This window comes from Felis catus, chromosome D2 (assembly GCF_018350175.1).
Source record: "Felis catus isolate Fca126 chromosome D2, F.catus_Fca126_mat1.0, whole genome shotgun sequence".
Lineage (NCBI taxonomy): Eukaryota > Metazoa > Chordata > Mammalia > Carnivora > Felidae > Felis > Felis catus.
The window spans coordinates 48,079,445-48,093,846 of record NC_058378.1 but is presented as its reverse complement, the minus strand read 5'-3'; the positions used below and the strand labels follow the sequence as shown (position 1 = coordinate 48,093,846).

Genomic DNA, 14,402 nt, shown 5'->3' with positions numbered 1-14,402 from the left:
ATCTGATAAGAATTTAATCTACAAAATATATAAGGAACTGATACAACTCAACTGCAAAGAAATAAACAAGCCAATTAAAAATGGGCAGGTGATCTGAACAACCATATATTCAAAGACATACAAACGGCCAAAAGGTGCATGAAAAGGTACTGAACATCATTAATCATCAGGGAAATGCAAATCAAAACCGCGAGATACCACCTCACACTGGAAAGATGGCTGTTATCAAAAAGATAAGAGATAACAAGCGTTGGCCATGGTGTGGAGAAAAGGGAGCCCTTGTGCACTGTTGGTGGGAATGTAAATTGGTGCAGCAACTATGGAAAACAGTGTGGAGGCTCCTCAAAAACTTAAAAGTAGAACTACCATATTATCCACTTCTGGGTATATATCCAAAGGAAATGAAATCAGGGTCTCAAAGAGATATCTGCACTCCCATGTTTATTGCTGCATTATTCACAATGGCTAAGATTTGGACACAACCCAAGTGTCCATCAATGGATGAATGTATGAAGAAAATATATGTGTGTATATGTGTGTGAATGTATATGTGTGTTTGTGTGTGTGTGTGTGTGTGTGTATATATATATATATATATATATATATATATATATATATATATATTATTCATCCATTTAAAAAAAAGGAAATCTTGCCATTTGCAACAACATCGATGACCCTGGAAGACATTATGCTCAATGAAATAAGCCAGACACAGAAAGCAAATACTGTATGATCTTACTTATGTGTAGAATCTAAAAAAGTCAAACTCAGAACCAGAGAGTAGAGCAGTGGTTCCCAGGGATCAGAGATGGGGAGACATTAGTCAAAAGGTATAAACTTCCAGTTAGAAGATAAATAAGTTCTGGATATCTAATGCAGAGCATGGTGACTTTAGTCAATAACAGTGTACTGTATACTTAAAATGTGCTAATAGAATAGATCATAAGTGATCTCACCACACCCCCCCCCAAAAAAAAGGAAGTTGTGAGTTGACAGATGTCTTAATGGTTTCATTGTGGTATGGTAATCATGTCACAGTGTATCCATATATCGAAACCTCACATTGTATACCTTAAATATATACAATTTTTATCTGTCAATTAAACCCTAATAAAGCTAGGGAAGGGAGGCACATACATACATACATACATACATACATACATACATAGCTAGCTTTCCTTCAAAAAGAAGTAAAATATTCAAGAATAAATTTAATCACAAAAAAAAGTACACTGAAAACTACAAAACATTATTGAAAGAAATCAGAAAAGACTTAAATAAATTGAAACATATCACATGTTCCTGGTTCAGAAGACTTAATATTAAGACAGTGATACCTTAGGGCGCCTGGGTGGCTCAGTCAGTTGAGCGTCTGACTTCGGCTCAGGTCATGATCTCACAGTTTGTGAGTTCAAGCCCCACGTCAGGCTCTGTGCTGACAGCTCAGAGCCTAGAGCCTGCTTCGGATTCTGTGTCTCCCTCGCTCTCTGCCCCTCCCCTGCTTACGCTCTGTCTCCCTCTCTCAAAAGTAAAGATTGGAAAAAAAACCACAGCAATACTTCCCAAATTGATCTATAGCTTCAATATGATCCCTATCAAAATCACACCTTGCTTTTTTTTTTTTTTTTTTTTTTTTTGCAGAAATTGAGAAGTTGATCCTATAATTCATAAGAAAACGCAATGGACATAAAATAGCCTAAACATTCTTGAAAAATAAAGAACAAGGGTGAATTCGCACTTCCCAACTTCAAAACTTACTATAAAGTCACAGTAATCAAGACAGTATGGCACTGACATATGATACACATATTGGTCACTGGTACAAAAGTGAAAGTCCAGAAATAAATCCCTACACTTATGCCAAATTAATTTTTTTTTTACTAAGGTATATAAAGACAATTCAGTGAAGAATCATGTTTTCAACAAATGATGCCACAACTGGATATTCACGTGCAAAAGAATGAATGTGGATCCCTAAGCCACATCATGCATAAAAATTGACAAAATGGATCATAGATCTAAATGCAGAACTAAAAGTATAAAATTCTATGACAGGAACACAGGAATAAATTTTTGTGACCTTAAGAGAGGCACCAGTCTCCTAGATGTGGTACTAACATCACAAGCAACAAAAGAAAAAATATGTATATAAATTGGGCTTACTCAAAATTAAAACCTTTTCTGCTTCAAATAGAACCACCAAAAAAGTGAAAAGACAATCCACAGATGCGACAAGACATGTGCAAATAATATAGTCGACAAGGGACTTCTTTCCAGTATGCATGAACACTTGTGACTCAATAAAATAAACTAGTTTGATAATGGGTCAAAGATCTGAATATACATTTCTTTAAAAGAGACATACAAATGGGCAACAAGTGTTGCTCAACATCATTAGCCATTAGGGAAGTCCAAATAAGTCCACAGTGAGATATCACTTCAGAGAATACAATCTGTTGAAGAGTACGTGGAGAAAATGAAACCTTAAGACTGCTTATCGGTAAGCAATATGGTTACAGATGGTAGATGGTGCAGCCACTTTAGAAAGCAATCTGCATTTCCTCAAAGTTAAGTTACCATATGATCCACCAATTTTACTCCGAGTTATCTCCCCAAGAGAAATGAAAAGCTATGTCGACACAAAAAGTTTATACACGATGCATAGCATCATTATTCACAATAGCCCAAAGTGGAAACAACTCAAATTTCCATCATCTGATGAATGGATAAACACAATATGGCATATCCATAAAATGGAAGATTATTCGGCAATAAAAAGGAATAAAGTACTGATGCAGGCTGCAACAAGAATGGCTCTGAACATTGGAGGTTTTTACGGTAAGCAATTAATAGGAGGACACCAGCTCCTTCTAAGCGAAAACAGTCACAAAAGGTGTGTATTGTATGATCCTATTCATATGGAATGCCGGAATAAGCAAATCTATGGACAGAAAGTAGATTAGTGTTTTTGCCCTGGCTGGAAAGATGAGGGGGGGTAATGGGAAGTGACTGCTAATTGGGTGACAGAAATGTCCTAAAATTGATTGTAGTGATGGTCTCACAACTCCCTGAATATTACTAAACACCATTAAATTGTATACTTTAAATTTTTTTTTCAACGTTTATTTTTGGGGACAGAGAGAGACAGAGCATGAACGGGGGAGGGGCAGAGAGAGAGGGAGACACAGAATCGGAAACAGGCTCCAGGCTCTGAGCCATCGGCCCAGAGCCCGACGCGGGGCTCGAACCCACGGACCACGAGATTGTGACCTGGTTGAAGTCGGACGCTTAACCGACGGCGCCACCCAGGCGTCCCCAAATTGTATACTTTAAATAAGCAAATTGTAGGGGCGCCCGGGTGGCTCAGTCAGTTGAGCGTCCGACTTCGGCTCAGGTCATGATCTCGCAGTTTGTGAGTTCCAGCCCCGCATCAGGCTCTGTGCTGACAGCTTAGAGTCTGGAGCCTGCTTCAGATTCTGTGTCTCCCTCTCTCTCTGCCCCTTCCCAGCTCATGCTCTGTCTCTGTCTCTCAAAAATGAATAAACGTTAAAAAAAATTTAAATGACCAAATTGTATAGTATACTAATTACATCTCAGTAATGCTACAGGGAAATAACTCTGGCTAGAGAATTGGAGGGAGGGGGCAGTTAGGCTACACGTTGTTATAATCTGTGTAGGAGACGCTGAAAGCCTAAACTGGGGCAGAGACAGTAAAGACAAGATGTAGGAATATTCTGGAAACTACCCCACGATGGCAAAGTTTCCATGAAACCAACATTCCATGTTTTGCCTGACAGTAAATGGCATGAGTATAAATTTCTCTAGTCCATGGGAAGGAAAGTAGCTTCATAACATGTTACAAACGTCTCAAAATGTTCATATAGTTTGGTCCATTTCTAAATCCCTATCTTAAGAAAAACTTTTTAAAATGTTTTAAGCACCAAATATGTACTATAGCAATTAATGAGGGAAATCAGCCTAAATGCTCAATAATAGCAGACTAATTAAAAGAAATAGTGGTATATAATTAAATAGTATGCAGTCACTAAAAGATTTAAGAAGTAAAATTACATAGGAAAATACATGCTATAATATTAAGGAAAATCCAAATATGACTAATTACACACAATGGTGTGGTCCTGGTGGTGCAAAAATGTGCAATGTAATGAATATTTACTACTTTTTCCACACATTATGAATTTTGTTTCTATATCCATCTTTTCTCTGATTTCTACCACATATTACTTCTGTCCGAAAGAAGTATGCTGTCTGTACTTTTCAAAGAAAAACAACAGCCATTTTGTTCTTAGATTTGAAGTGCAATTCCACGGCCATCCTTCCCACCGTGCCCAGGGTCTCCTGGAGCCCGTGTCTTGCCTGGCAGGGGTTGGACCCCACTTCTAGCCCAGGGCTCTTTCCATCTACTCATCTCAGCTGCGCCCATTCTTTCACGTCCTACTTACTATTCGATTCCCAGAGAATCCCTCCAGTGCCTTTCCATGAATAGAGCCAGTCCCACTGAAATGTGCCCTCCTGTAGAAAGTGGACTGGCAGGTACCCTGCCTCTGCTCAGAGTGGCGATCCTGCCAGGCAGAGGAGGAAGCAGGATTTGCCACCAGGTGGAGCCCGGGGCCCCAGAAATGGGGAGCCTGCCTCTTTGCACGTCCCCCACAGAAAGCACAAAGCAGGGGACTTGACACACCCACCACCTCACATGGAATGAACTTCTATTTTAATCTGGTTCAGCTCATTACTGAATGTGTAGCACGGGCAGGTTCAGCTCTGAAGTTGGCGGAGCGGGGGTCGTGGGGGGCAGGATGGCAGAATGAGATGCGGGGGAGGTGCAGGCGAATGCAGAAGACCTATAAGATCAGGTCTCAGCGGTAGGAAAGCTGACCACCATGGGAAGCTTCCCTCGAGAACACAAAGCCTTCTAATCACATCTCTTTCAGGCCTGGGCTCACCGCCAGTTAGAAAGTCGACCAATTTACTCCGCTCAGCAGCCCGCTCCCCAGGTGCCGGCCCTCACGCCTGGAACATTCTTGCTGTGGAGTCCACATCTCTCTCCCTAGGACTCCCAGCCAGTGGTCCACACCTATGAGCCATCTCCAAACAAGCCTAACTCCTTCCCCACCATACCCCAGCCTCCGGGCCCCCAAGCCTCTCCCCAAGACCTCCTCCAGACAACATCCAGGTGTTCAGATTTGCGTTTTCTTGTCCTAGCCTCCCTCTCTCTGCCCTGCTTCCCACTGTACACGGACAACTCTGGGCCTGAGAGCGGCTGGCATCTGACTCACCTCGGTGCCCACCTGCACCTTGCCCGGAGTGACATTCAGCCAAGACCGTGGAGGAAGCCACAGCTGACTGAAGTCTCTGCGTTCCAGATTCCACTCTCAGTATCAGCTCAGGTGGGGCTTCCTCCAGGAAGCCTGCCTGACTCCCCAGGTGAGTCCCGCTTCCCGGTGTAGATTCCCAGAGCACCTCTGGTCTAAGAAACCACGGAATACGGGTAGTCGCCCGAGCCACACCGGGAACTTGGTGAGAGCAGGGACTGTAAGTCTCCTCTTCGGGGGGTCCCAGGAGCCCAACCCTAGGGCCTTCCGGGAGCCTGGCGCGGAGGCAAGCTGAGGCAGGAAGGAAGGGTGAAGGGTGAAAACAGGGAATAGGAGACTGAGTGAGTGCATGCACGGATGCCTGGGTGAGGGGATGGCAGCTGAGGTTGCCCGGGGCCCCAGACTGCTAAAACAGGCACCAAACCAACAGAGTGCGAAAGCAGGAATGCGCGACCCCTACCGTGTCCGCGGCGGGTCCCGAGGCGCAGAGCGTCAGGGGCGGGGCGGAGTGGGGGCGGGGCCGGGGGGGGGTCGGCTCTGGCAGGGGGGCGGGGCCGGGCGGGGGAAGAGGTTGCTGCGCGGGTCCCGGCGAGGTGCCGACGCGCGTGGACCGCGGCACCCCGGCTCTTGGCGCTCGCGGCCCTCCGCCATGCCCTCCTACACGGTCACCGTGGCCACCGGCAGCCAGTGGTTCGCTGGCACCGACGACTACATCTACCTCAGCCTCGTGGGCTCCGCGGGCTGCAGCGAGAAGCACCTGCTGGACAAGCCCTTCTACAACGACTTCGAGCGCGGCGCGGTGAGGAAGCGCGGCTGGGGACACTCTGGACCCGTCGGGGCGGCCGTGACCGAGGCAGGGGGCGGGGGAGGGCGCCCGAGACCCGTTGGGGCGGTAGGGCCCGGGCTTGGGGAGTGTCCAGGACCCCGTCGGGACGGCTGGGACCCAAGTTCGGAGTGGGAGGCTTTGCGGAGTGAGGTCGGTAGGGCGCCGCGCTTCTCCCCTGGGAGCAGGAGAAGGTGCAAGGTCTGCTCTCCATTGCACAAATAGGTACCCCGAGGCTCTGAGAGGTCCCTAAGTGGGCAAGTCCTGTGGGCAGCATTACTTGTGCCCCACTTCGTAGGGCTCCTTCCACAGGTCGTGGGGTGGGGTTGGAGAGTCGTGCGGGTCCTTGCCCGGCTGTGACGCCCAGATGGCACCTCGGAGCAGCCTCAAGCTGTGGTGAGAAAGCACAGGTCTGGGGGTTCAGAGGCTGCTTTGAATCTCGGCCTGACGGCTAGTTCACTCTGCCCCCTCACTGGGCCTCAGTTTCCCCAAATGTCAAGTGGAAGGGATGACTTCAGGCTGGTCTAGGAATCTGGGTGAACCCAAGCCCAGCTGGTGGCCCAGAGTGATACTAGCAGCTGTCTTCACACCTGGGTAGCTCACATCCTCAGGACAGGTCCCCACAGGAAATCAGAAGGAAGGAACATGAGAACTTTTGCAACCTGGAGATCGTCTGACCCCCAGAAAAAGAGTATACACTAGGGAACACTTCCACCCCAAGTGTGAGGGCTCAGTGGAGCAGGAAGAGGAAGGAGGGCTTCTCCTCTCCCCTTCTCAGTAGATACCCTGGAGCTGTGGGAGTCCACGGAGCAAAGGGAGCCCTGTGTACTGTACCTTGTGTCTGTGGTACCGAGTGCTATATAAGGCCCCATTTAGAAGCCAGCTCTTGACGCTGACCTGGGCATCAACTGCAGCCCTGTGGCTTTCTCCGTGAGCATGGCAGGTCATGGTCCTTACCGAGCATTTAGTGACTCTCCCAGTCCACTGCCAAGTGCATAGGAAATGTTCACTGTATGATTATTGTGACAGTCCCAACTTGCTGCAAGTAGGTACCCAAGGAATGTTCCCTTCCATCACCCACCAGTTCCTGAACCGGACCAAAAAGATGCAGACTTCACAAAGTTGTCTTTTTCACCACTTAGTTGATTATTAGGTTGAACCATATGAAAGTGCTCACAGTTGACAATTTTGAATAAACAAAACTGGGAATTTCATATGGTTCAACTAAATACTTCTTGGATAAAATTGATGAGTTCAGTTTTAGGCCTGTAGAGGCTAAAGTAAGTAAATAATATTCCACTCCTTTTCCCAACTCCAAACTCAAAGTGGGCGTGATTCCTATCCAGGAGCCTCAGAACCTTGGTATAAGCCAACTTGGCACTTAGCCAAGTTCAGCATGTTAGCCTGGTTCAATTTCCCTTCAGGAAAAGTGAGGTGTTGAGTATAAAAACAACCATCTATTGTTCCGTTTCCCCCTTTAGGGAACTGGCCCTGGGGACAGTGGTACAGGAGGACTAATGAGACATCCATTTGGAAAGATGACAGCTGCCATTTCTGAAGCACCTTCATTTATTTCCGTTAGCTCATGGATTCCCCTAACACCTCAGGGAGGAAGACAGGGGACAGACTACCCCCCCCCCCTTAATAGGCAGGTCGCAGTGGGCTCCATTGTCTACACACACACACACACACACACACACACACACAGCCCTGCCGCACAGGGCACCCCATGTGTGGCTTCTCCCAGGAGGAGACACTGTGGTGTGGCCAGAACAGGGTCATTGGAAGAGGGGTGAAAGCACCGTTCTGTTCATTATCGTCACCTTGGGAATTCATTCAAATGCCTCTATGACTAAACACCTCAGTGAGAGTCCCAGAAGCAAATTTCAGGAGAGGTTTGCGTGTCCCATTTCCATCAGGGTGAGAGAGGGTGAGCTGGGAGGGGCTGCGGTGCTACAGGGGAATCTGCTGGCTCCTAAAGGCTCTTTGAAAAAATCCACTTTTGAGAAAGTTCCTGTTGATGCAAAGTTACTCCACACTTTCTTGCACAGTCCAGAGCTACTTCCTCATTCTCCAGCTAGTGTCTCTTTAAGGACAGGCTGTCCCTATTGGGTAAAGGTAAAAAAGAAACCTTAGAGAAAATACTTGCTGAGAAGAATCGGCCTTCCCATTTTACTTGGAAAAGTGCTCCTATCATTATGGTTAACAACAATAACAACAACAACCATGAAGTCAGTGGATTCAGTCATTTCCAGGTCTTTGGCAGGTGAACTCCCACACTCCTCTATGCACAGTTCAGTCAAATGATAAGACTGATTTTGTTGTCAATAAGTTGAGTTGCAGATTCCCAGTTACTCTCATCAGAGTTCTACATACCGATTCAGGTCAGGACTGGGAATTGAAGCCCTCTCCAAAGGGGAGTTTCTCCTGTAAATGGTCACACCCTCAGTGGCTCCCCACTGCCTTCCTGGCAAAGCCCAGACCATGGACCCAAACAGCCCAGAGACTGGCTGCCCCTCCATGTCTCTCTTGTTCTCTGGGGAGCAAATATCTGAGTGAAAATGGGAGGCTCACTTGCACGTCAGTCTGCACAGATGCACGCCCTCCCAGAGCACCTGCCAGTCACTTGGCCAGTCACTGCCAGTCACAGCGATGCCAAGAAAATCAGACAAGCAGTTCCCACTACATTTGTGGCACAGCGGAAGGTTGAGGCTGCTCTTGCTGCTAAAGGTGCCATCGCAGGCCATGTGCAGACTACCAGCCCGCCAGCTCCCCGGGACCGAGCAGCTCAGTGCCGTGTGCTGGCAGGCTCCAGATTCTAGGAGACGGGCAGGCACAGTGGCCGTGCTGGGCAACCCTTCCATGGCTTTTGGGGTGATCTGTGTATCTGTGACCCTGATGACAGAGGGAGAGAAAGGAAGAGGGTTCAAGCGGTGCATTGGGTGTTCTACAGGCCGCAGGTTTGGGAAGCCCTGGACTCGGTGCCTCCCAAGGTACTTTCTAAGCCAGATTTCACCAATCCTTGAACTTTTCCCTTCATGGAAGAATCTAGAGTTCTCCGTGTGATAGTGAGGTAAATGGAGGGGAAAGGTGTTCATCCTGCATGTGACCCCATGTGTCTCTATTTCCACCCTCCTCCCACCAAACTGCCAGAGGAACCCCAGGAGGACTTCCTAAGAGGAATGGGAAGTTGGATATTTTCAGCAAGCCTCTTGGCTCTGAGCACAGTGAGCAGCTCACATATTGTGGTTACCAAAGATGCCAGACGCTTGTGGTTAGAAAGCAGAAGCCTCCTCCCTGTTCCCTGTGGCTTGGGCCAGGCCTTTGTGCTGGGATGGCACATCTTGGTCCCTAAGAGGTGTGCAAGCTCATCTGTGCTGCCAGAAATCACTGTCCTGCAGGTGAAAGAACCCCTCTACCGCACAGTGTGTCTTGTGGGAGAGCAGAATCCACAGGCGGGGCCCGGAGGGCACTGACTCCCAGGCCTGCCTGAGGTCTGTATTGCAGTGTGCTAATGCCTGCGAAGAAGCCAGGAGGCCCCGGGGTGTAGGGGTGGGAGAGGAGTCCCAGTTAGGGGCTGGATCATCTGAAGAGCTGCGAGGAGAGGGAAGGAAGGGCACAGCTCTTTTGGGGTGACTTCTGGGGGTGGGAGAGAATAGAGACCCCCCTGAGCTGAGGCATGAGTGGGCTAGCAGGAAGGTTCTGGTGGGACAAGAGGCCCAGTGTCCATTTGGAGAAGCAGAGTGGGCACTGAGTGACCCACAACTGGACATCTACAGGGCCCGCCCCCCACTCCAGGCCTCACCTGCCAGGGAGATCGATAGAGACCTCAGCTCTCCCCTGGAGCCAAGACAGAGATTCCCACCAAACACTGGGAGTGGGCAGTGTGGGGCAGAGGGCAAGGCCAGCCTATGTGACAGGGAAGCTCAGTCAGCCCCAGTCTTGAGGCCATACTCTAGCTCCAAAGTGACTGACCATGCGCCTCAGCAAATTGCTTTACTCCCTGAAGCTCTGTTTCTTCACCCAGCAAGGGGGGATAATGCCTAGCTTGCCGGACCATTGAGAAATCCAAATGACATGATGCCTGAGGGGCTCCTTTCTCCAAGGGTACAGGCAACTGGCTGCTGTATGCATCAGAACCAACCGGTCCTCCCTCCTGGACTCCTGAGGTCACTGCCTGTGAGCAGGTGTGAGCTAGCATGGGCTCCTTCACTGCGGCCCATCCCTGACTACACACAGCAAATTGAGTAGCCAGGAGTAGATGTGGGAGGAAGAAATTGAGCCCATGAGCTCACACCTCTTGGCTCAAAACCAGGAGAGAATTCCTGAGGGTAGAAGAAGGGCCGTGAGGCATTTTTGTTGCTGGCATTGCAGGCCAAGGAAAGGGAAGTCAGCGTGCGGTGAGGCCTGGGCCCGGACAGCTGCTCCAGGGAAGTGGCTTTTCTGTGGCTCCAAGGGGCTGGCGGGGGCTGACAGTGTCTGTGGTATTGATGGCAGGGGTAGCAGGGAGAGGACGGCCATTCTAAAGTAAGAGGGGTCATGAACACCTGAGGCGGACACTCTCTTGGGAGGGACAAGCCCAGCAGCACCTTGGAATAAAAAAGGAAGGGAGTTGGGGCCAAAGAAGCCTCTCCGGGACCATGTGATTCTCAGACGGAGGGCTAGATGTCCAGCTGGGGCTGGTAGCCGAGGAAGAGATGGAGCAGCTTCTCTGAGGGAGCGGACAGTGGAGTCTCCAGTCGCTGTGGCCCAATGACCCGCAGATGCCCTAGGATGGCGTGCATCTAGGCAACTTCGCTTGCAAGTGAGCCTCCCCGTTTTCACTCAGTTGTTTGCTCCCCGGAGAACAAGAGAGACGTGGGGTGGCTGTGCCAGAAAGATCTGGATTAGAATTCCATCTCTGACAATGAATAGCTGACCTGGGATTTAGTAAGCCTCAGTCTCTTCATCTGTGACACGGTCATGACGGCCCTCGTCCTGACATCGTTAGGAGGGTCTATAGCAATCGTCAGCAAGCTATTTGTGAGCTGCAGAGGGCTGCCCTTCGTGCGAGGGCCAGTGTGCCCCCTGCAGCCCTGTCGGGTGGAAAGGCTAGCAGCCCCCCTGCCCTCATCATGAGCAGAGCAGCTGAAGAAGCCCCTCACCCGGCAAGGCCCAGCAGAGGGCACCCCTGCCTGGAGCCTCCGTCTCCTCTGAGCCACGTGCAGATCACAGAATGTCCTTCTCTGAGCAGCGCCGTCCATTGCTTACTCACCAGACCTCCATCTCCATAAGGGCAGAACCCAGGACTTGCCTCTGTCTCCCCGGGTGCAGCACGGAGCCTTACCGAGGGGAAGCATTCGGCAGACATCTAGGCTGGTGATACAAAGGCTCAGGAACCCCAGACAACCTCATTCGCCTTTTTTTTTTTTATCCTCTCAGGTGGATTCTTACGACGTGACAGTGGATGAAGAACTGGGTGACATCCAGCTGGTCAAAATCGAGAAGCGCAAGTACTGGCTCCATGATGACTGGTACCTGAAGTACATCACGCTGAAGACGCCCTGCGGGGATTACATCGAGTTCCCTTGCTACCGCTGGATCACCGGCGAGGGTGAGATTGTCCTGAGAGATGGACGCGGTGAGTGGCCCAGGCCCCTTCCACTTCCTGAGCTTCCCAGGAACTCCTTCCTCAAAGGACTGTTTTCATAGGAATAATGATACCGCCGCTGTGTGCCTCCGTGTACCTGCGGAAGTGCGACTTTCCTCAGGGTGCTAATAACCCCCGTGCTAAGAGGGTGCAGGGAGAGGCCCCCGGCCACATGCTCAGCAGTGTCCTCCCTCTGGGCTACAGTCCTTCGGGGGCAAGCTTATGACCCCCTTTTTGTCAGAGGGTAACTACAGTCCCAGTAGCAAATACCTGTGGGACGTCCCCCTAGAGGGGCCGCTCTCCAGGTAAGTTCTCCAGTCCTCCTCTCTGTGAGGTCACAGTGGGACACAGGTTCCAGGGCAACACGCACGGGCCTGGGAAGGGAAGAGGTTGACCAGGAGTGCCCCAAGTGGCAGCCTAGGGGGGCCATGGCCAGGCCTGGTGGTCATGGTCACCAGTTGTTAAACCTAAAGTCCCACATTTTGCTAAAAAGAGAAAAGTACCTAAAGTCGGCCCTCTTAAGCAAGACCTTCGAACATGCCAATCTGGCACTTCCTCGGGAGACCACTCCCCATAAGAGACGGGCAGCTGGCCTGGTGTGGAGGAGCAGAGAGAGGAACAGATGGCAGAAGTCAGCTGAGGCCACTCTGTCCCTCGGAATGGCTCCCCGTTGTGCACTAACCTGTAAGCGTGTGGGAGTCAAATCCATGCCTCAGCAAAGTTCTATCTGACTTCATGTCGTGGCCCTTCAGTTTGTTCACACTTTAAACCCAGAACAAGATGTCTCCAAAGCTGTGCACCACTAGAAAAGTGAGGGGGAACACAGGTGCAGTGACTTCCCCTTCACAGAGGTCCGGCAGGGTAGGCAAAATGGAAGTGATGATTAACCCCATTTTGTAGCTAAGAAAATCAAGACAGAGGAGGAAAAAGTTCTCTACCTAGTGTTCTTAAACTGCCAGGCCACGTCCCTTTCTTTCTTTCTTTCTTTCTTTCTTTCTTTCTTTCTTTGAGAGAGAGAGAGTGAGCAGGGGAGAGGGGCAGAGGGGGAGAGAGAATTTTAAACAGACTCCATGCTCAGTGTGGAGACCAACACAGGGCTCGATCCCACCATGCTGGGATCATGACCTCAGCCAAAATCAAGAGTCGGACGCTCAACCAACTGAGTCACGCAGGCGCCCCCTCCCATTGTTTCTGACATGGAATTTAAGAAACCAATTTCCAAAAATATTTCTGAACGGAATGATTGGAGCTAGAAAGATTTTTGTTCCCTGACCTCACAGCAAAAAAAAAAAAAAAATCACCAAATTCACTCTGTCTTGTGGCCAGAATGTGAACAGTTGTGGACAGGGCACTTCTCTTTCTATAGTATCAGAAAAACACTAGCTCCAAGTGTCTTCCCTGCCCCTCCCACCAGGGGTCTTGGTTGTGCAGTCCTTCTCCTCACAGACCCCGCATCCCTTTCTAGCAAAAAATATATGGCACATTCAAATGAGGATGTTTAGAAAAGTATAGGCTAGGAGGCCTGGGTGGCTCAGTCAGTTAAGCATCTGGCTCTTGACTTCAGCTCAGGTCATGAGGTCACAATTTGTAGGTTCAAGCCCCACATCAGACTCTCTGCTGACAGCACAGAGCCTGCTTGGAATTCTCTCTCTCTCTCCCCCTCCCCTGCTCATGTTTTCTCTCTCTCTCTCTCTCTCTCTCTCTCTCTCTCCCTCTCTCTCTCTCTCAAAATAAATAAATAAACATAAAAAAAGAAAGGTGTAGGCCAAACTTGGTTTACTCTGTGTATTAGTTTCTAGGACTGCCATAACAAATTACCACAAACTGGGAAGCCTTCAAAAAATATACGCTGAATTTTTTTTTTAATATTTAGAATTTATGGGTTTGGGATGAATTATTTCAAAATTGATTGTATTAAGACTTCCTAGGTGGTGACTATAGTTGATAATACCATACTGTATGTTTGAAAATTGCTAAGAGGACAGATCTTAAAAGTTCTCATCAGGGAAGGTGGGCGGGAGATGGGTGAAATAGGTGATGGGGATTAAGGAATGCGCTTGCTGTGATGAGCACGGGGTAATGTGTGGAAGTGTTGAATCACTACATTGTACACCTGAAACTAATGTTACACTGTTTAGTGGAGTGAAAATAAAAATTTAAAAGTTCTCATCACAAGAAAAGACAAAGAAAGAAAGGTGTAGACCATTAGCACTGCCAGTCCTGGTGGGGTGAGGGGAGGGGAAGAATGCCAGAATAATCCAGATGGGGAGTGTCCTAGAGACAGAGCCCCCTTGGGAGTAGCTGTGGCCCCTAGTAGAGATGCAGACAGCAGGGAGACACTACGAGAAGACCTGGGGAATAAATGTCCTCTCCTCACTCTCCAGTGCCCTCCTCTCTCTGGTCAGGGCTCCCAGTGGCTGAACCCAACACAAAGCCCATTGATACAATTCATTCAAATCGAGGACAAGATCAGGGACCTTCAGGGACAGGATGAGGTGAAGGGTAGATTCTGAAGGGGCACATGGAAGCTGCCCATCCAGCATGTTTCGCTTATCAGTTCCTCTGTAACAATCTTTGTGGATTTAAACAGCCATTTCATTTTTTCATCATGGGA

At 49.0% G+C, this 14,402-nt stretch overlaps 2 protein-coding genes and 1 long non-coding RNA gene across 4 annotated transcripts in view; 1 reads left to right on the top strand and 2 right to left on the bottom strand.

The window, feature by feature from the left end:
• The window catches only part of LOC109496957 (olfactory receptor 13A1), a 55,651-nt gene extending 49,862 nt beyond the window's left edge, over nucleotides 1–5,789 (bottom strand). Inside the window, exon 1 of the mRNA XM_045040337.1 lies at nucleotides 5,301–5,789. The gene's annotated coding sequence lies outside the window, so the exon portion shown is untranslated. The remainder of the gene's footprint in view (nucleotides 1–5,300) is intronic.
• A 108-nt stretch (nucleotides 5,790–5,897) lies between these two features.
• Nucleotides 5,898–14,402, top strand: part of ALOX5 (arachidonate 5-lipoxygenase) — a 48,106-nt gene continuing 39,601 nt past the window's right edge. Inside the window, exons 1-2 of one of the 2 annotated variants that reach the window (XM_003994181.6) lie at nucleotides 5,898–6,135; nucleotides 11,581–11,779. In XM_003994181.6, coding sequence (XP_003994230.1) covers nucleotides 5,986–6,135; nucleotides 11,581–11,779 — 349 coding nt within the window. In that variant the 5' untranslated portion in view covers nucleotides 5,898–5,985. Of the gene's footprint in view, nucleotides 6,136–11,580; nucleotides 11,780–12,181; nucleotides 12,473–14,402 lie in introns of those variants that run through there. The other variant, XM_045040333.1, reaches the window with a different exon arrangement.
• On the bottom strand, nucleotides 7,711–11,624 carry LOC123380831. Its single transcript, XR_006587098.1, has 2 exons — nucleotides 11,486–11,624; nucleotides 7,711–8,264 (listed from the first exon to the last, which is right to left on the bottom strand). It is a non-coding gene; the product is annotated as an uncharacterized LOC123380831 (long non-coding RNA).